At 41.2% G+C, this 21,952-nt stretch overlaps 2 protein-coding genes across 2 annotated transcripts in view; one reads left to right on the forward strand and one right to left on the reverse strand.

Annotated features, from left to right (window-relative positions):
- CAP2 (cyclase associated actin cytoskeleton regulatory protein 2) overlaps positions 1-21,952 on the forward strand; it is a 307,559-nt gene that overhangs the window by 97,975 nt on the left and 187,632 nt on the right. The gene's annotated exons all lie outside the window — the stretch shown is intronic.
- The window catches only part of NUP153 (nucleoporin 153), a 48,155-nt gene continuing 26,240 nt past the window's right edge, over positions 38-21,952 (reverse strand). Inside the window, exons 9-22 of the mRNA XM_054164371.1 lie at positions 19,749-19,895; positions 18,997-19,049; positions 15,916-16,048; positions 14,111-14,248; positions 12,855-12,947; positions 12,520-12,610; positions 12,103-12,228; positions 10,387-11,001; positions 8,292-8,486; positions 6,949-7,788; positions 4,419-4,787; positions 2,013-2,294; positions 614-773; positions 38-154 (exon numbers count right to left, since the gene is read on the reverse strand). Coding sequence (XP_054020346.1) covers positions 70-154; positions 614-773; positions 2,013-2,294; positions 4,419-4,787; positions 6,949-7,788; positions 8,292-8,486; positions 10,387-11,001; positions 12,103-12,228; positions 12,520-12,610; positions 12,855-12,947; positions 14,111-14,248; positions 15,916-16,048; positions 18,997-19,049; positions 19,749-19,895 — 3,327 coding nt within the window. The 3' untranslated portion in view covers positions 38-69. The remainder of the gene's footprint in view (positions 155-613; positions 774-2,012; positions 2,295-4,418; positions 4,788-6,948; positions 7,789-8,291; positions 8,487-10,386; positions 11,002-12,102; positions 12,229-12,519; positions 12,611-12,854; positions 12,948-14,110; positions 14,249-15,915; positions 16,049-18,996; positions 19,050-19,748; positions 19,896-21,952) is intronic.

The raw sequence follows: 21,952 nt of genomic DNA on the forward strand, positions 1-21,952 counted from the left end.
GGTACGATCCCAACAACTGAACAATGCGGGGTAGTAGCTGCTTCCAAAGTTGCTGTATTGATTCAGCGGTTATTTTCTACGTCTAACTGCAGTCTTTATCTTCCGACCAGAACTTGATGATCCAGAAGCAGAGAAAACATTTTTCCCATTACTCCTATCAAAAGAAATGAGCAGTTCAGAGTTTAGGACAGTGTAGCTGATAGTGCAGCAGTAGCACTGAGTAGATATTCCAGAACAACTGTTTCATAGTCTTGTTCCACTAGTTACCAGCTGGCAACAAATGGCATATGATGAACAGGAGGAAGAGAGTTCCAGAAACCAAAAGCAATTAAATATCTCTTATTCTGAAGTAGCAGCTTTACAGCTAGACACATATTTCACTTTTCAAGAACAAGACAATTTCCCACAGGCTGATGTGTGGTATTTCTGACTTTTATCCTTTAAAGCTACTGTTGCTTAGTTAGCCAGTCAGGCCAATTGAAGGCAGGATGCCCAATTTAGTTTCAAGCTTCAAGGTCCATCTGAATGCCTCATGATTTAACAACAGCAGAGGCTGGACACTGTCCACTGATACTCCCCCAAGCTCAAGCGACATTCTGATACGATCTCTTACCCCACTATAAATGTTGCAGGCTGGCTGAAGGAAAATCCTGAAGAGCCGGAAGGCTGTGCCGGTGCTGCTGGTGCAGGAGGGTTTGCATTAAAAGTAAATACTCCTGGGCTACTTGAGAAGTTGAAATTAGAAGTATTACTTCCAAACTGGAATACGGAACCTGGGAAGATGGGGTGGAAGCAGAAGGGAGTGAGAAAGTTAAAATCTGAGTTCTTTTCCAGCAAAACCTTCATGTTCTTCCTATTGTCTTTAAGGACTGCGTTTTGCAGATCACTCAAAAGGACAAAGTTTGGGGAGAGGGTGCACCAAAGTGCCAGATTACTGCAGGAATGGTACATGGAGGAATCACTCACCTTATAATAATAATCATAAAGGACTGCAGCCCACTGATAATAAATTGTTTGCTAACTTCTGTACCATGATGATGTTTATACCTCTGCATACTGAAGTTTATTAATAAACCCTTAAATTCTAGTATTGAATTGTGTAGATTGATATGGAAGTAACCTTTCAGGTGTCCCTGCAGTCAGTCTGGGGAAAAGTAACTGACAAGCAACACAGACAATCCAGGGACAATCTTACCTTTGGTAACTGTCACCTGATCAATGACTGAGGAATGCCCTGTGCCCACTAAAATTCACTGCTTGGTACAAAATGTTGTTGAGTTTTAATAATGAAGGCTACTCTGTAAAACTTCTGAGAGGAAGGAAAGGAGGCTCTTCCCTTTTAAGTGTTTGACATTGTGATGTCAAATATATACAACCTAGCAATGTGTTTTTAATACTTACGAATGTAAAACCGATCTCTCTTACACTTTAAAGATCAGCCTCTGCCCCCTTCCCAAGATATTTTATACTTCATCAGCAAAGAAGAATTTTAAATAGTCTTAACTCATAAAAGCTTTAAAATAATTTGGACTGTACTCTTGCACAAAAAGCCCCTAATCCAAATAAATTGCAAAGCCTGTTAATGAAGGCAGAGAGCCAAGAATAACCCTAACAAACCCTAAAACATTAATTTGCCGTGCTTCTGCCATTCTGATTTGCAGGGAGTATTCCCTTGGTGTGTGTTCAATCTTACCAGTGACTACTCCATATTTTTCAACACTTTCTAGTTCTTAAGAAAACAGACCCCCCTGTTTAGAGGCAGGGTTGCCATGTCTGCCTAAGTCTCCTGCGGAGAAGGCGTAGTGTGAAGCCAGAGTTCCTATGGCACATCCAGAGTCAGGAGTGAGACGTAATGACTTAACTCTATCTGTAACATCTGTAGAGGGCAATTCTTACACTTAATACCTGTGCAAGGCAGAGGCTTTTTTCCTCCGTATCATTTAAGGTGCATTTCATGAAAATGAAGTATATGATCTTGGAGATCAAAAGGGAAGAGGAAGGTCAGCACTCACCAGTGCTGGGCGTACTAGAGCCAAACCCTGGCTGTTGGGCCACTTGCTGTCCGAACACAGAAGGCTGAGTGCTGCTTGTCACCGAGCCGAAGGCAGGAGGAGCAGCAGGAGCTGGCTGAGCACCAGCTGAGAACAACGTTGTCGACAGCGAGCCAAAACTTGGAGCACTTGGCTGGCTGGACCCCTGGCTCTGGCCAAATGCTGGTGGCTGGCTGGCGCCAAATGCTGGGCCAGCAGCAGGCACTGGAGGCCCAGAGCCAAACAGAAATGAAGAGGATGGCCCTTCAGAAACAGAAGAGAAATGTCAGTATATGCTGGTTTCCCCCCACCCCCTGCACAAGAATCAATCTAGAAGCAAATGTTCTTAAAAATCCCATGTTTCTGAGGTCTGGGAGACAAATACTCAATTTCCTGTTTGTTTTGTAAGTATATCAAACAAATACTACCTCAGCCACAACAGGAATTGCACCTCTTCCTGTATGTAATGTGAGAAACACCACGTTTGATAGCCAGGTAAAATGAAACCTCAAAACACACTGGCTGTCTACTCAGATTGTTGCATTAACATCCACGTTCTAGGAACACATTCCCACCACCAGTGTGTTTTAACCTGTATTTCCTAAAAGCTGTTTAGGTCACACACAGAGAATATTCAAACTGTATTTTTCAAACATACAACAGACAGCTCCCCAGTTATGAGGATGAGGAGCACATGAATCTTAGCAGCAGCTGCAACCCTCCTTGCCCAAGCGTTTACCATGACCAACTTCACGACCCCAAATACAGCTTGCAGGGAGCTCCTGTACTCAAAAAACCTCAGTTTAGCAGAGTAATTCTCTACATAACACCAAAACACAACCAGCCCATCTATTTGGCTGCTTCAGCTCTGCACATCCAGCAGAAATAACTACATGAAAGTCCACAACTGAAGAGTGACTGCATTTACACAGCAGACCTGCTATGCAAAAGGGAACATTTTAAACAGCCCTACAAATGCAATTTAAGCAGCCTTCATGCAACAGAAAGCACCCTCTCCTGTACTTAAACTTGGAAAGGCTGCATAAAACAGCTCCACACCTTTGTGACAGTGTTTGAAATACAGCATCACCAACTAAGGCAGTTACTAATTTGTAAGATGGTTAAATCAGTCTGCTGGTTGTTTTAATCTAGGACTGTGCCATGGATTGAGTTGAACCTGCTGCTGTTACTCATACCATACTGCAGTCATGCCAGCTTCAAAAATGAAAGTGCTAACTGGAGCCAAGTATTTTGGAGCTTGAAGTTCAGATTGCAACACAGCAGGCTTCCTGTTCTGGTTGCTGCTTCTGGACTTCTGGGCTCTTGGGTGTGGTCTCTTTTCTGCAGGCATGGCAGCAGAACAGGTGGGAGTAGCTGCTGGGGTTGGTGTTCTGTTTTATGCTGGGTTTTCCCCTGCATTTCACTGCACTTCTGCAAATAGGCTAAGCTAATGCACTCATATATTGTATTATTAGATTAATTAGAGTATTAGCTAAGGTAATTATTCATTGTGCTTATAATATCTCATGTTGTATTAAACTCTTATCTCTTCATCTCAACCCCGAGTTGTGTGTGTTACTTTTTCCCCTCACTTCTGTGTTGGGGGAGCAGGGAGTTAAGCCCTTGTGCTAAACCATTACGGACTGTTTTCTCTCTTGTTTATGATACACAGAAAGTGTGCAGATTTAATTTCTGTGAATGATAAGGATGAGTAAACAGATCAGCCAAATGAATTCTCTTCCTGATGGGTTCAATAGTATTTCCAACAAGTGGCTAGGCTGGCAGGAACACAGATGATTTGGGTGGATTCAGTCTTGTGCCGTACTGCTCAATTCATGCAGTGAGGTAATGAACATAACGTGAAAACACTTCACAGATTCTTTATCTTCTCTAAATTGCTTGAAGATTAACAAAGGCTCACTGTAATGTTTATCAGAAGCAGATCCTTATACAGCAGCAATTGCCTAAGAGGTCCTATGTTTATATAGACGTGTAAAGGAGTTATTTTGCAAAGCTGGAAAGCTTGACATTACAACAGTTGAAGAGTTTTAGGTATGGGAAAGAAAAGTCAGGAAAGCTGTAATCTACTGACTTATGACTGTAAGCACTGAATGGATAGCAGGCAGAAAAAAAGCCCACTCTCATGGTGAAAGTTCCCATACAAATGGAAAACCAGTAATCACATGAAACAAAGCTGCTGCCAGCTCATTCCTCAACTGTACTTCCCAGACTATGAAAACTGAGCCCCAACTTTTATTGTGACTATAAATACTCCAGTATTTTCCTTTACTTCCATGCATTCTCCAGAGTAAAATACTCATGAAACAGTATTTCCCTGGTCCACTGTGTAATGGCAGAAAAGAGAAAAGCATCTGTTTTCAAACGTACCTGTGGAACTTGACGTGGTTGTGGCTCCGAAGGTGAAGCCTGAATTTGCTGCATTGCTACTGCTGGCACCCGAACCAAAGACAAATGAAGCAAGACCCATGCCGGTGCTGGAAGATGTGGTTGCTGGTTTGTTTTCTTGGGAGAAGCCAAATGACTGAGATGCTGCAGACTCTCCAGAACCACCAAAAACAGAGCTGCTCACAGTGTTGCTGGGTTGTCCAAACACAAAAGGAGTGGGAACTGGCTGAGGATTTGAGGAAGAGATGGCGCTGCCAAACACACTGCTGCTATTGGCTGAAGTGGTGGGTACCACTGTGCTGGAGGAATTAGAGCTCAAGAAGCTGAAAGATGGCTTTGCTGCTCCTTGATCTGAAAGGAACAATGGTCCATAAGCTGCCGCAGAAACACGGAAGGAAGTACAGCAAACTGCCTCCTACTTCAATCGCTGTACAAGGAACAGTCCTGAATGACACCTCAACTGCTATTCGAGCTAATGCTGCTTACCTAAGATCCAGATTTAACATGCTGATTGCTGCCATCCACAATTAAAGGAAGAGAGGAATTGTGAAGAACAAAGACAACACTGTGGTCTAGGCTTCCTTGGTTGCAAACACTAAGCATTACCTGAACCAGATTTAACCAGTACTTCTGAACTCTTCAATGAAAATATTTCAGATGTTTTTAGGAGAACAACATCAATCACCTCTACCAACTTTATGCTTTTGCTCAGGGCAGTAATGAAAAACACAATGATACAGTTTTGTTTGTAGCTTCTTAGAAAATGCAGTCCTGTGCCTAAGCATGTAAGTCAGTGTGGCAGTTTTAGGCTATGCCTTTAAAAGTTAGCTGCAGATTTTGAGCAGGAAAGTGGAGAAATACACACAATTACAGCTGGGTGTAAAAAGGAAAACAAAAGATCATTCTAAACTAATTTCATTGGCCAGATGTGCAAGATGTACCCTAGCAATCTCACACATTCCATTTCATTCCTTTCCTCCTTCTCTGGTTGTTTGGCTGCTTCTGCTCAGCTGGGGAGAATCTTATCACTGCTAGCTGAACTTGCAGATAAGACTAACACTCCTTCCAACAGCTCCTTTTCTTTCTTCTGTTATGGGGGGAAGGAAAAAAAGGGGTTTGGGGGGAGTAGGGCAGCTTTCCCTGGTCATCTTGACCAGGGGGGATTTTCTGTGCTGTTTTCTGATTATCAATACCTGTATAATATTGTAAATGCTGTGTATTTGTACACATTCATTGCATTCCATTGTAGAGTGTAGTTTTTGCTTGTAAATACAGCTTCCATTTGCTTCCCGACTGAGTGAGCCCTGCTTTAGTTAATGTAGTGGGAAATTCCAAACCACCACAGTCAGGCAAATCTCCCCATCCTCCAGCCTAATTCTTCCCATTTTGACTGTACTTAAGGAGCCTGCTTTTAAGAGCAACAATGAACTACCCTCCATTAAGACCACTGTTATAAAGGACTGAGTGCAGTGCTGCCCATGTAGAACGGAGCTGCTCTTTAAAGTCAGTCCCTCTTCAGTTTTCCCTAAACTGCTTGGCTAATTCTTATTATTTTGTGATTTTGTTTTCTATTTCTCACCATCTGTTTTTTTCCAGTAGTTATGGCCCCTTTTCATCTATGCCATTTTTCAGGGACTATGCCACCTGTCTGAATGCTTGTTATAATTTCCTTTTTGCAAGAGGTGCTTCATCAAATTTCCATGACTAAACAGAACTCCAGAACTTTACCTGGCAGGTAAAAAAACCAACCCAAAATTCAAATCAAACTCAACCTCCTCCCCACCCATTCATCTCCCCTAAAGCCCACAACCCTCTAATAAGCTATCTGTTGAGTAGCAGTTTAACCTAACAATGCTGTGGTTAAAACCAGTATAAACCCATGTACTGCCTTGATTCAGGGTTACTTACTGATGCCCTTTTCTGCATCACTTCAGAAATCAGACACTAATTCTGCTCTTCAGAAGTCATGAGTCATACAGATGGAATTTAACAACCTGCATTTTTCCAGTGATCACCACTGAAGAACTTTAATTCTCCGCTGCAACTTTCAACAAATTAAAGGAACACAAACCTACCTATGGAGTGATTGTTATACTTGTGTAGCTGTAGGAAAACAGCAGTACACCCTGCAGCACAGCCACAAGTACAAGGGATATTCTCTCTCTCTTCCTCTTTCACTATGGAAAACAGTGCTCATGTAAGGCCTCTGTACTGCACCCTACTACAGATTTTACCACCAGCTCTGCTGCTTACCACTGAGACAACACAATTCCTGTGCTCACACAAGCAGGGATACAGATTCCTTCAGGCATCTAAACCCAATGTTAAAACTCACCGAAATCTAAAAAGGACTTGCTACATATTGTCTACACACCAACTAGCACTACAGACAGGCTGCAGGTAGTAACTGAGCTCCAATGTATACACATATCAAAGCACACAGATTTTGCCCAGTATGACTTGAGAGGTATGATGGACATGAAGCATACAAATGAAAAGATGTTCCACTTACCTGAAGTACTCGTTTGTGCCCCAAATGCAAAAGATGACTGTGTCTGCTCACTTTCCTTCTCTGAGGGTTTCACAAAACTAAAATTGAACATAGGTTTTGCTGTGCTCTCCTCTTTGGTATGCTCGGCCATCACAGCTGAAAAAATAGGTTGTGCCTTTAACTCTTCATTGTCAGCTTTCTTCCCAAATGCTAAAGGAGCAGCAGAAGTGACAGAGTCCTGCTTCTCTTCCGTCCTTCCCAAAACAAACTGTGAGGCAGGTGCAGACTCCACGCTGCCAAAAGAGAAGCCTCCCTTTGCTGAGACAGCTTCGTCCTTTTTTTCATCCGGTTTCTTAAAGTCAAGACCAGGTGATGCCACCTCTTTTTCTGCCACAGTTCCAAAAGTGAAGCCACCAACCCCAGTTTTATTCTCACTGGTAGCTACGGAAGAAGTAGAACTCGTGCCAAAACCAAAGCCTCCCAAAACGGGTTCCTCTTTCTTTTCCTGCTGTCCCAGGTTTGCTGTCCCAAACTGAAATGTTGAAGGAGCCTGACTATTTGTAGATGGAAGTCCAAAGCTAAAACTGTTACTTTTACCTTCTTTTTTACTTTCTTCTGGTTTAGAGTCTGAGGAAGAAACCCCGAATTTTATGTCCCCTGAACTAGTAGGAAACTTAAATCCCCCAGTCATAGTGTTGGAGGATGCAGATTCAGAGGCAATGCCGAACTTGAAGCTCCCTTGTTCTCCAAATTTAAACCCCCCTATGCTACTTAAGGAATTAGAAGATTCAGAGGATGACTGGACACCAAATGTAAATGATGGCATTGCAGCACTTGTGGACACGGTAGCAGTACCAAAACCTGCAGAAATCAGTAACAACATTAAGTTTGCAACACATCACACAATATATGTAGGCTTCACCTACCTGGCCTGAAAACAGTCAAAACTGTTTAAAAAAACCCACCAAAACCAAACCAACCACAGAGCAGATAAAACCCCACACTTCCTCTCTACACAAACCTTTCTGCAATGGTACTCTTCTGTCCACTAACTGGCTTTGAAAAGCATGCTGCTCATCTCTTTGAAAGATCGTGTTTTAGCTTAAACTCCAAAGGAAACAACACATAAGACTCATAAAGAACAACTGCATCATGAATACAAGCTTTTCTCTAAAAAGCATGACCTTTTGCTGGGGAAAGGGTGTGGAAATAGAAGCATGTTACCTTACTTAAGCAACATTCCTAGGGGAAGAGAGAACAATTTTGCCATACCTTAATGGAAAACAATTGCACTTTAGAAAAACAAACCTCCAGAAAAAGGAAACTGCAGAACACACACCTTTGTCCTTCTCATTAAATATTACCTTTGAGCTCTGCTTTGGTGCCTGGCTTTGCACTTTCACAGGCTATACATTTTGTGGCTTCTGCCTTGTTTGTGACCAAGCAGACCTCACAATCCCAGCTTCCTTCGGGCTTCTTGAATTTGTCTAAATCCAGAAATCCTCCAGAAGCAGCAGAAAATGCAGAAACACTGCTACTGGTCACAGGCACTGAACTCCCTGAGAAACAGGCAAGACAGTTAATCACCCTGCTTAAATGAGAAAGTGAACATGGGCTTTTTAAGAAACTCTTAAATGCTCACTAATTAACAAAGCAGACAAGATTAAGAGTAAAAAAGCATCAAGCCCCAAGTTAACTTCAGTCAAACTCAATACGAGAACAGAAGCAACAGAAACACCTAGATTCATCTTTACAAGTTTAAGCACAAATTGAGCCAGTGACATTTAAACAGCAACTGCAGTTCATACAATACAGCAAGCCAGCTCATTTCAGATCATTACTCAACTAAAACTAACAGAACTGCTGACGTGAGTAACCCATAGTCAGAATTAGCACTGCTTAAGTTAATGGTCACTTTCAAGTCATGAGAGACTCAGAATTTACCATCACCAAAACCCAAAGACAGACATGTCCAAAATTGCCTTGTAAGAAAAAACCCCAAACAAACAAAATACCCAAACAAAAAAACCCAACTACAAAAAAAAAAAAAAAAGAGGAAAACCCCAACAACATCAAAACCCAGAGAGGAACTCAAAGCTTCCAAGCCCACAGGTCTGTGTTCACTACACAGCAGCTACACTGTCTCCGACAGCAGCAGAAACCTTCATAGAGGCCCAAAAGACAAAGCTCGTCCTCAGATTTGTCTACTCTGTAGAGAACAGATGTCATTTGGTGCTGCACTCCAAGAGAAAACTTCCGTTCTATAAGCCTGAGGACTGAAGTGGACATCCAAAAGGCAAAAAAGCATCAGATAAGTATTATGTTCATCTATGGTTTTAAACCTCTGAGGGTGGCTTTTAAGACAGAGGCAGAAATTCAAGTTTCAGATTCAAACCAGGCAAGACAGGAATGGGTCTGCCACAGCATATCCAGTGAATTTTTACCCTCTCATTTCACTTGCCTCACTTGCCCCCTTGACAGATGTAACATAACCGTGCAGTTCTCTGCACCATGACAGTCACAGAAAACCCATCACATTTCCAACTGCCTCCTTGTAGAGTCCCAGACAAAAGTGCCAACTGATCCGTCTGAGGATGAAAGTCCATGAGAATAAGCTCCCTCTAAAATTCTTACCTGAAGAAATTCCACTCTTACTAAACAGGATGATCACAAAAGCAGAATCTGGTCCATCTCAGATTACTCCCACTCATCCCCTCCCCCCCAGATATATTTGCAAAGGTGTTTTTTGATATAACAGTACATTAAATTATGTTAAGAGCCAATGAAAGTTAACACTAAAAAAAAATATTTGTGCTTTAAACACCACACTCAAAAGCAATTACAAATCACATATAATGGGAAATAACCCAGTGCTGCACTGAAGAAGGCATTCACCTCCTCAAAGTCTGGAAGGACCTTGACCTTCCAGAACAAGGTCACCCATGTTCTGGAAGACTACTACTGACCCTCAAAGGCACAGATAAGCATATGGCTTTGTTTTAGTTTACAACGACTACTTAAAGACCACACCATCTTGAAATCTGGCTTCACACCTCTGCTCAATTACACAAAGTTGCTGAATATTTTTATCCCTGTTCTGTAAATACCATTTCTACTTAGACTTTGAACAAGGGAAAACACAGGAATTTTTTAACTCTTGCAACAGAGTTCCTGTTTTTCATCAATGAAAATGAGTGCATTGGGTTTAAGTTAATTAAGACAGCCTCACCAGCTGCAAAGCAGGGTATACTCAGCCCTGTACTAATACATTGAACAGTCAGTTAAATTCATGTGACAGGCTGGAATCCTCAAAAGTGCTTGTAACTTCCTGCACAGGCAGGAATCTGCCCTGTCTTGCATACAGCCATGCCGCTGAAAGTATTTTTATATGCAACATTTTATTCTGCAAAGAACAAACAGAGGCTGAGACTGAAACAACAAAAAAAGAGAAGCACACACCTGGTTTCTCGGACTGACAAGCTACACATTTGCTGTCTTCTGCCTTATTTGTTACAAGGCACACCGCACAGTCCCAAGAGCCTTTTGGCTTCTTAAATTTCTCTCCAAACCCCAGAGTGACTGTTGTGTCAGTGCTGCTGGAGGAAGACGTCACTGTCACCGAGTTGTCTGTGACCACTGGCAATGTCAGAGCAGGCATTACTCCTGTTCCAGGCTTTGGTGTCTCACATGCTATACATTTTGTAGCTTCAGGTTTGTTGTGGACCAGACAGGTATCACAATCCCATGTGTTAGATGATGTTTTAAATTTGTCTTCAAAGCCCAATGTCCCTGCTGTAGGTACTGCTCCCTTAGAGGAGACACACTGACTTGAGCTTATGGTCTGTTTTGTACTGTCAAGCGTTGACACTTTAGCAGCTTCACAGGTTACACATTTGCCATCTGTGGTTTTGTTTTGCGGACAGGGGTCATGCGTGTCAGATTGCCAAAGTGAGGATGCTTGCTTAGGTGTGTCTTTACCTGCAGAAAAACTGCTTATTGCAGGCCTTGTATAGACCACTGTGCTTGTAACAGGCTGTGCAGACACACAGGAGTGTGTTTCCACAGACATAAAACCTAGGAAAAAAATGAACAGGAAGAGGTGTTATTGATCAAACAGTACCCTTACCACATGTAAGTTACTTATAATACCAGACAGCATAAATTTAAACTAAGTGCCAATGGTTGCAAGAGGAAGTCCCTGGAAATCTTATCTAAAGGGCTGAAATTTCGTTTGCTGCACTGTGTGCACAAAGTTTTAAATACAAATCTTCACTGGTAGATACAAGGGTGATCAAACAGTACTGAAAGCCAACTGTCAGTCATGAAACACGTCACGAAAATAATCTAGTTCGTTTTAAGACACCAGGCCAAATTGAATCAAGTTTCTAAGGCTATTTTTGCCTTAGTAGATGACTCACATTTAGTAGCTGCAGTTGGAGCACCAATCCACATGGTATTTCCCCACAAATATTGAGTATTAATCGAGTAATAGTAATGAAGACAAGAGAATAATTGTCATCTACAGTCTTTGCTCAAAGTGTACTTGGGTGCCTGGCAAGTCCTTATTTAAAGGTGCCAATTTTAACAGAAAAGAACCACCAATAATGTGGAAATACTGAAGAAAACGCTACAGCAGTGCATCTTAAATAGCAGCACACACTACTTGTAAAGCTAAAATGAAGAATTTGGCGGGTTTGTATTATTGGTTTGGGGTTTGTTTGATAGTTTGTTGGGGTTTTGTTCTATAGTTTGGGGTCTTTACTATTCTGAATTCCCAGATATGTGAAAGCCGAAGGCGAATGTTTGCAAAGCATTTAACAAACATTTACTTTCCAATTGCACACATTTTACTTATTTAAAATGAAACTCTGATTGCTTGACTGATTCGCTTAAAACTTAATTTGTAATTAAATCCTAACACAGAAAGGAGAAGCAATGTGTCAGGTTCGAAGTTGCAGTTTTCCTTTCAGCAATGAAAGCCACTTAGAAGGGGATATTAACCCTAACTGACGCAGCGTTTAACGTAATGCTCTCCTGTGTATTTATAGCTACCACCGCATTAACTGCGACAAGTGCCTTTGCTGCTGTGGTTGTGATGGGGTTTTAAGAATCAATGTGGTTATGTGCTGGCCCAATTTTTTGCAATATCACCTTAAAAAGATTTCATGAGCTCACCAGGGCTTTTTAGGATGTCTAACACACTTCCTTCCTTCAACACCTTCGCAGGCTTGGTGGAGCCATCATATTCCTCTTTTTTCTTCTTATTGCTGGTGCTGTTTACAGGGGTGGTATCTTTAACACCTAAAGAAAAAACCACACCTTTCAGCAAGAAATCTACTTTAAATTACATTCACATTTGCTAGAAACAAGAATTTCTAAGTTCCATGCTTCTTATATAAGAATCTTCAAAATTCTGACTTGTTTACAACAGTTGATAATTACAGTTTGGTTAAAGGCAGATCTGTCACTGAAAACACACTTTGCCTGGCATTGCTAATATGCTCAGAAACGACAGATTTACTATTTTATGTATTAAAAAAAAAAAAAAAGGAAATCAGCACTCCAGATCTGAAATGCTGAAATTTCTGTTACCTTGAGTAAGTAAGGACGTCACAGATGTATCACTGGATCCAGAAAGCTCTGCTGATTTTACAACAGGAACACTAAATGTAAACCCAATCTGCTATGAAAAAGAGAAAAAGATTATTCAAGTCTTGGAAACTAAAGGAATTTTAATTAAGTTTCACACACAAATAGTAATCAAAAATCCAATCTTCAAACTTTTAGTATCCACACTGGATGACAATCTGTAGGCCAGAAACCTATATATTTGTTTTCCTTATTGTTTGGGATAATTCTGCATTCATATTCTCCAATATTCTACTAAAGCCACGAAAAAAGGTTGAGCACTTTTGTTTTTTACTTACAGACAACGGAGGTAGCACTTCTGCCTCAGTAGATTTCACAATTGGAGATGAAAATCTGAACACAGGACTGCCAACATTACTTGCTGGTTGTATCTGCGGTTTGAAAAGAATGAAGGTTTACATCTAGAAGAAAAATACCCTGGCAAAATAATAGCAGCTACTTGAATTTACTATCTAACACATGTTCTCTCTTACAAGAAGAGAACTGGAGAAGACTGAGACGGAATCTTCTCAGTGTTTAGCAGTATTTAAAGGGTGGGAATAAGAAGATGGGGCCAGATTCTTTTCAGTGGTGCCCAGTGACAGGACAAGGGACAAGAACAGGCACAAACTAGAACATGGGAAGTGCCACCTAAGCATAATCAAAAAACTTTCCTGTGAGGGTGACAGAGCACTGAACAGGCTGTTCAGAGAGGTTGGGGGAGCCTCCTTCTCTGCAAAGATTCCAAACCTGCCTGGACACGATCCCATTGGGCAACCTGCTCTGGGTGACCTTGTGTTAGCAGGGCAGTTGGACTAGATGATATCCAGAGATCCCTTCCAGCCCCCACCACTCTGCGATTCTGCAGTAAAGTTGGAAAACTTGGTATTTATTTCTAATCCACAGATAAGAGTTATCATAAAAGAAACTGAAACATGCAATTGAGCATGTAATATAGCATAACAAAACCAAATCCCATAAACATGAGAAAATATCTGAGATGCTACTCTAACTATATTTAAGTATATGGAAAAGCAGACCAGGCATCTTAAGAACTTTACACTAAGTCAACTCAATTGTAGTCAGCGCTTCAGCAAATATCTCAACAGGTTAAAGTGGATATCTGCTGCAAAACACACAAAAATGTTTCAAGTACTCTGGAACAGATGAAAGTTCTTTGTACTGAAAGAACATTCCAATTATTGCACCCTAGGCTTCTATTCTGCACTAGATTTATATGACCATTAATACTACTTGTCATTTAATAACTTGGCATAAATTCCCAAGATCTCCATAGCACTTGAAGCAGTTATACAATTATGTAAACTAAACATTTACAAGGTGTAAGAGGGACAGAGACCAAATCAGATACTTTATACCTTTTTTTTTTTTCCAATGCCCACACTTCCAGCTTGGAGTATAACCCTGATTTATTCAGTAGGATATAAACTCACGTTGGCTATTTTCATGAGCACCATGGAAGAGGCTAACACACAACAAAGCAGCTGTATATTCATCCTAAAAAAACTATTCACGATGCACAACAAAGATTTACCTTGTTCATGGCTGCTTTTGAAGCAGCGCTTGGTGGCGATGAGACAGCGTTACTGGCAAGAAAACTGAAGTTGAAGGAAGGCAGTGTTGCAGTACTGATGGGCAGAGGAACTTGTGGTAGCACTGGTTCCTCCACTTCCTAGGAGTAAAATTTAATTGTGGCAAATTTTAGTTTCACCTCTCGTATAAAGAAGTTGCAAATCTTAGTTCTTCTCTTTTATAAGACATACTACCTTCCTACCCTGTCCCACCCGTAATTTATTAACAAAAGACAAAAGGAATCCTAACCTCCCACCTCAGTCTGCCACGGCATTTTAACTCATTGCAGGCCTGTTTCCATGTGGTACTACATTCATCACCCGTCCCATAAGAATACTGAAAAGTTAGCTCAACATTGTTACCTGTGCAAAACACAGAGGGGCACAGATCAGGTTTACTGCATTTTCTGTGCTTTAGTTATTAAAGGGTGATGAGGCACTGGAACATATAAGCTCAGAGAAGTTGTGGATAGATGGGGCTTTGAGCAAGCTGATGGAAGGTGTCTGCCTGTGGCAGATACCTTCAAGGCCACTTCCAGCTTAAATCATTACAGAATTACATAAAAGATCTAGAAAAAAAAAAATAATCACCCTTTCTAATTATCTCCTCAGCTCCTCAATTCAGAGTACACCCTGAAGACAAGTGAGAAAGTGTTCATTTTGCAGAATTAGATAGGACAGCTGCCAAAGTTTCTACAGGCACTCCTGCAGTGAATTGGAAAATGATAATCTTTAAAGTACGTGGGTTCCCTGGACTACCAAATGCCAGAGCACAAAATGCCAGAGAAGAAAGCCTGACTATAAGCACAGAAGATCACTGAGTGGCAAGCTAGCCTGGATTATGAATAAAACTCAAAAACCAATGTATCTAAAAAACTTTTGGTATTATCTTCACCTTTTAAACTATTTGATTATCAAGATTAGATTAATTGGGGGGTTAAACAGGAATAGCCAGTCGAAGCACGATTTGCATAGTATTTGAGACCTACCCTGAAGTGACTAAGCACAGATAGAAGCTGCTCCTACAGAAACATAATGCAGCCTACCAGCTTACATCTTTCACAGTTTTGATCCATTGAGTCTGTTGGACTCCAATATCCAGATCATTTGTATTATAGAAACATTATCTAACGTTTCTTCATTTTCTATCAGCCAGAAGACTAATCTAGTTTTGGGGTTTTTTCACATTTAGGATCCAGTAGTAGGCATCTTACCTAACAGCCAATCAGGAAAAAATTACTTTTGGGATAGTCATGACCAGTTTCATTAAATGGATTTTTCCCATTAAAACAAGGGAAAAAACACCTCTCATTATGAGTTTGACAAAGTGGCAAAAGCTTTTTGTGATCATTATCAGATATGCAGAACACTATTCTGCTTCAGACTCTTGGATTGTATCTTTCCACATGACTTAGATATGAAATACCAAATTAAATAAACTTTGTTTACTTGGCACTTCTTTAAAACATCATTCCCTTACAAAAACTCTACAAACCTTCACCAACATTTGGTCATTCAATTGCTAATGAGAAACTTTACTGCATGAAGCATCTCCAATATAGCATGAGTAAAGATTTCAAAAATATAGAACCAAAGCTGAGGCACTTAAACAGACAAAAACACTGAAGCCTGCCCTGAAACCCACAGCACCTCCCCCCCCAACCTAAAGTGGCTTTATTATAATTTACTAAGAGGCAATAAAATAGACATTCTTAGCTTGTTACTTCAGTGATCTCAGTGAAAGCAGCTAACCTCAGGAGTCCCTTACCTGCTGTTCTTGCTCGGGTTTTGATGTGTAGTGTACTCCTCTTTCCCTTCTCATCTTGCCACCACCACTTGCTACTGCTCCTGAAGACAGACCATTGGATGCAGGAGTACTGACCTTGGGGTAGGTCAAATTGCTGTCACAGAACAATAAAACATAGGTTGAGGAAGGGAAAAAAAAAAAGACAGAAAAGGCAAAATAATAATATTTTTTAAAATCAACTTATCAACTAATTGTTTCAAGCTGTTATAGTAACTATCAGTCCTAGAGCTGACACTTTCTAACTTGAATCAAAACAATCTGTTCCACAAGTTACTAAATGCTGGTCAATATCTGATGTTCTACACAGCAAAAGCTGCATTAATAATAGCAGTGATGAGATGGAGATATATAACAGTCATAATATCCATAAAGGAACAGTGACTAAGCCAGAAGGCTTGAAATAGAAGAACTGATTTAGATTGTTATTTTCTAATGTTTCCTTTCAATAGTCCAGACAGTGGAAAATTTGACTGTCAGGTCTCTGATTCTGTGATGAGTGAGTATCTTTGGAGGGCTATAAAAAATAACTAAAAATATATGGAGATAGGGAGAGTGTGTGTATGTGCACATATAATGCTGCCAGCAGCTCTTAGGGAAGAAAAAGGCTTAAACTTGTGTGGCAAGATAATACAGCAAAAGCTTCAGAAGCATCTCTGGCTTTCCTCGGGCCATCAGCAGAAGCAGCAGAGGTGTTTGGGTGTGCCAACATTCCAGAAATCTTTTCAGACATGAATACAGATCCCTTTTGTAAGGCACACAAAGGCATTTCTCTGTTCATTACCAAAGCCTAGATCCAAACCAGAAAGATTTCCTAATACAAGTAGGAAGGGGAAAGAAAAACAAAAGAAACCCCTCAGAAAAAAAACATGAAAAACCCACCCCCAAAGCCCACAACACAGCCTAAAAGAGAAGTGAACTAGGGAATAACAAGGAGAAAAAGCATTGTAGCATCAAAATGAAGTACCACTGGAAAAAATTACCATATCAAAGCTTATCCTGCAGCCAAGCAGTCAGTCATTACAGAAGTACATTTGAAGATACCAGGTCAAGTTACCAGAAGATGAAGAATTGGTCTAAACTTGTCAGATACTTGCAAACAGTCTGCTTAGCATTGTAACCACTGAGAGGAAGCCAGATCCTTAAAGCCATATGCTCAAACTTTTCACTAATCCAAACTGACAATCAATTCAAATTCTGAAAATAAACTTATGTCAAAATAGAGCTTTATTCATACAATTACAGCTTGTCTGTAATAGCCCATATTCCTCTTTTCTGTTAACACCTGTCAGCTTCTAAGGGGCAAAGACTGTTTTCTATCTTCAGATGAGTCAGTCCAATCCACAATTCTGATTATGATTTAAAAATTAAATAGCCTTCAGCAGGCTGAACAGAGAGATTCCAAAGTACTGCAACTTAGCTGCATGAAGGAACTCTAGCCAGCTGCCCCTTAACCAGTGCTCTGCTCTGCTCCAGACACCCAGCAGAGACTGGTTTTATTAAAAAGAAAAATAAAAAATTAAAATGCTGTCAACTATACTGACAGAAGTAGAACACAGCAGTAAAACTTGCAAATCAAATAAAAAGCACTATCAGTTTCCTGGATCTTCCTTCTATATGAAGAAGAAAGGAGTTCAACCAAAGAAAATTTAGAACCATTTGAAAAGCCATTATTAAAACCTAACATCTGTCTGCACTTACACCACAAACCTTAGAGCCTATCTCTTACACCCCGAAAAGGTGGCTGCTGTGAAGTCAAACTCTTAGATGTTTTTTTTGTGCAAGCCAAAGAATGTCCAGGGCAACATTATTGCTCGCTACAACTACCTGAAGAGAGGTTGTAGACAGGCGGATGTTGGTCTCTTCTCCCAGGCAGCCAGCACCAGAACAAGAGGACACAGTCTCAAGCTATGCCAGGGGAGGATTAGGTTGCATGTTAGGAAGAAGTTCTATACAGAGAGAGTGATTGCCCATTGGAATGGGCTGCCTGGGGAGGTGGTGGAGTCACCATCATTGGAGGTGTTCAAGAGGAGACCTGATGGGGTGCTTGGTGCCATGGTTTAGTTGATTAAGTGGGTTGGACTGGTTGATGGGTTGGACGCAATGATCTTGAAGGTCTCTTCCAACCTGGTTTATTCTGTTCTATTCTATTCTAAAATACAATTCCCTGATACTGTTCTTTGAAAGGTATTCTTTGAACATAGAATGTCTTAACTCACACATTACCCAAAAGGCTAGTTGTCCAGAATGGCAGCCTTCAGTATTATCTGGTGGTGAAGCACCAGGGGAAGTTTAGGCTCGAGATGAGGAGAAAGTTCTTCACTGGGAGAGTCACTCGTCATTGGAATGGGCTGCCCAGGGAGGTGGTGGAGTCACCATCCCTGGAGGTGTTCAAGAGGGGATTGGACGTGGCACTTGGTGCCACGGTCTAGTCATGAGGTCTGCGGTGACAGGTTGGACTCGATGATCTTTGAGGTCTCTTCCAACCTTGGTGATACTGGGATACCGTGAAGTGATCCTAAACTAACCCAAGCAAGCAGTGCAATGCAAGACAGCCTCCTTAAGAAGAAATATTAACTCTCTTGGAATTTTGTGTTGTAGAGACAAGCTGGCATTTGGCCTCAGACAACTCTAAAGGGGTCCCAGTCTTCTTGCAAACCCAGAGCAAACGAGTGACTTCACTGTGAAAGGGACATTTAAAAACTGTCTTCCTCTGGGTTTTTGCTTTAAAAAAAAAAAAATTAAAAAATCCTGAACTCTAGGCTATGTCACCTTACACAGAATAATTCAGAAAGAATAATTCCTTCATAACAAAGCTTCCAGACTCCAAACAATTAAATAATTAGTCAAAACTAATAGCTGCCCCCCACTGAACATCAGGATGCACAGATGGATCAGTTCTTGCATAACAGATTTTTCCTCCCTGTATTTTCCATTCCCTTTACTGAGAACTGTTCTTGCCCTTCCAAAAGAATGCAGGCAGACTGCACAGACAAAGGAGAGAGAGCCTTCTTCAAGTGTTTTAAATTAACAGAATTGCCATACCTTTCAGATGTTTTCACTTGCTGTTCTGCAGGAAAACTCTTCTCTACCATGCCCTGCAAGTTAAGTTTGAATTCAAGATTTATCTCAATGCATTTATAAACTACACAGAAAGAGAAGACAAACAATCATACATGTTCTGTGTTTGTTTCTTTTTAATTTATACCACTGAAGTATGAGGTATGCTGCTTCTACATAAGCTTGTTCCCTAACAAGTAGGACTATTCACTTTGACCCCTAACCAAAAAGCCCATAGCTTTAACACCTGGATTACATTCAGATTGGACTGGAACCATGAATGCTTTTTTAATGAAGAAGATGTCAGCCTTGTTTTAAGGAATGTTTCTCAGGGGCTCCATCTGCACTCAAGCAATCAAAATGGCTAACTGCCACGAAATCGCACTTGGAGCCCATTGCTCACCTGAAAGTTTATACACAACATCAGCACGTTCCATCAGTGGCAGCAGTACACAAAAAGGAAAATATTGTTTCTGTACTTTAACAGTCTCTCAGAGAACATCCCTACCCAAGAGCACATCATCACATTCCAAAACAAACCACCAGCCACTTACTGTTTAAAAAACCCCCTAAAACCTCAAAGTACCTATTTCACAATGACTCCCACCGTCTTAACGCTTATCTCAAACATAGTATTAGTATACTCTGCTAAGAAAGAGCACCTTGGTAGAGTAACTGATTAGAGGCATGCCAAGCTTATAAAAAGCAGATAGATAAGGACCAGAAAATTTACTTACTTTGTGCTTCATATCTACTCTCTGGTGACTTCTGCTGGAATCAGTCGCTGGAGTCAGAGATGGTTTAAAATACTGGGCCCTACTCACTGCCAGAGTGATTGCCTTTGGTGTCACGAGTTTCTGGACAGGTGGATGCTGTGATTCCATCTTTGAAAGAGAAGCAGCAAACAAATCATCTTTGTCTCTGTCAGAACTACCACAGCAAAAGAACTATAAACCTCCCATCAGTCTGAGCACCCAGTGAAAATTATTTTTAAGTGACGAAAGCACTTAGCTTGCAGAGGGAAATTATCAGAAAACCAGATATGAATTCCAAAAGGCTACAGAAGTAGTCAAAGTCTGACTGAATCCTAGTTCAAAATTTGGCAGATGATTTTGTAGACAAAATAACTCATGTTACTATCACATGCTCCCATCTTTTTGCTCTCCTCTGCCTACAGCGTGATATTTGTTTTACTGGCTTCATCCATTAATTTAACATTCCAGGCACTGAGCAGCTAATTACACAGAATTTTGGGATTTCCTACATTTTCTTCCTTTGAAGTCGCTTTCAAAGAAAAAAAGAAGGCAGAAAAGACAAAAAGGCTGTAAAATAATTTCATCCATTAAATATGTTCCAACACTTTAGATTTCCATTAGATGCACTTGAAGTTACTGGTCTGACTTTCCTTGTTAAAGCAACTTCACAGCCATGAGTTCACTTTCAATAGGAAGAATTGTACAGTCTGCAAAACAGATTTCACTGAATTGTGACAGAGAGACCCCAAAGGCTACAAAATTTACCAAAGGCTCTGCCTGCAGACTTAGGATGTGTGCTATTATTTAAATAAGTTTTAACAGCAAATTGTGTTTACAATGCAGCTTTAACTTCACAGTATCTCCCACCTCTTGGTAATAACATTCACATTGCACTATCTGTAACATGAATAGAAGTACTTCTTTCCAAAAAAGGTGACACTTGTTTTGAAACCTAGAGTAAAAAGTGGTTTCATTAAGTTCATAAACCCACTACGAGTCCACTGCTTGCTTTAAATGCAAATAGAATCGAACCAGGATAGAATAGTTGAGTTGGAAGGGACCTACAACAATCATTTAGTCCAACTGCCTGAGCAAGTCAGAGCTGACAAAAAGTTAAAGCATGTTGTTAAAGACATTGTTCAAATGCCTCTTAAACACCAACAGGCTTGGGGCATCAATCATCTCCAGGAAGCCTGTCCCTGGGTCTGACCACACTCTTGGTAAAGAAACGCTTCCCAACATTGAGACAGAATCTGATGCAGCTTTGTCACTGGATCCCAGGGAGAAGTGCTCAGCATCTCCCTCTGCACTTCCCCTCCTCAGAAAACTGCAGAGAGCAATGAGGTCACCCCTCAGTCTTCTTCAAACCAGTGTTCTCAGCTGCTCCTCACAGGATTTCCAGTCCTCTCACCAGCTTTGTTGCTCTCTTCTGGATGCATTCAAAGACCTTCATACTCTCCTTTAATTGTGGGGCCTGGAACTGCATGTGTAATCAAGGTGAGGCCACACCAGCACTGAATACAGTGGGATAATCACCTCTCTTGACTGGCTGGTTCTGCCACGTGTGATGCACCCCAGGATGTGGGTTTTCCTCTTGACTGCTGGGGCACACACTGCTGCCTTACTAAGCCTGCTGTCCACCAGCACCTCCAAATCTCTTTCTGCAGGGCTGCTCTCCATCCGATTTTCTTCCAGTTTACACTTGTGCCTGATGTACTCCATCCCAGGTGCAGAATCATAGAATGGCTTGAGACTCCAGAGCTGGACACAGTACTCCAGATGGGGTTTCACCAGAGCAGAGTAGAGGCAGAATCCCCTCCCTCAACTGGCTGGCCACATTGATTTGGATACATCCCAGTATATGGTTGGTCTCTGGGCTTCAAGCACACATTACTGGCTCATATTCTGCTTTTCATCCACCAGTACCCCCAAGCCCTTCTCTGCATAGCTCCTCTCAATTCCTTTAGCCCCCAGCCTGTGCCGATATGAGGGGTTGCTCTGACCCAGGCACAGGACCTTGCATTTAGCCTTGTTGAACTTCATGACGTTCACATGGGCCCACATCATAAGCTTGTCCAGGTCCCTTCTGGATGGCATCTCATCTCTCAGGTGCATCAACCACACCACTCAGCTCGGTGTTATCAGCAAACTTGCTGAGGGTGCACTTAATTTCACTATGCCATTGA

Source organism: Dryobates pubescens, chromosome 9 (assembly GCF_014839835.1).
Source record: "Dryobates pubescens isolate bDryPub1 chromosome 9, bDryPub1.pri, whole genome shotgun sequence".
NCBI lineage: Eukaryota > Metazoa > Chordata > Aves > Piciformes > Picidae > Dryobates > Dryobates pubescens.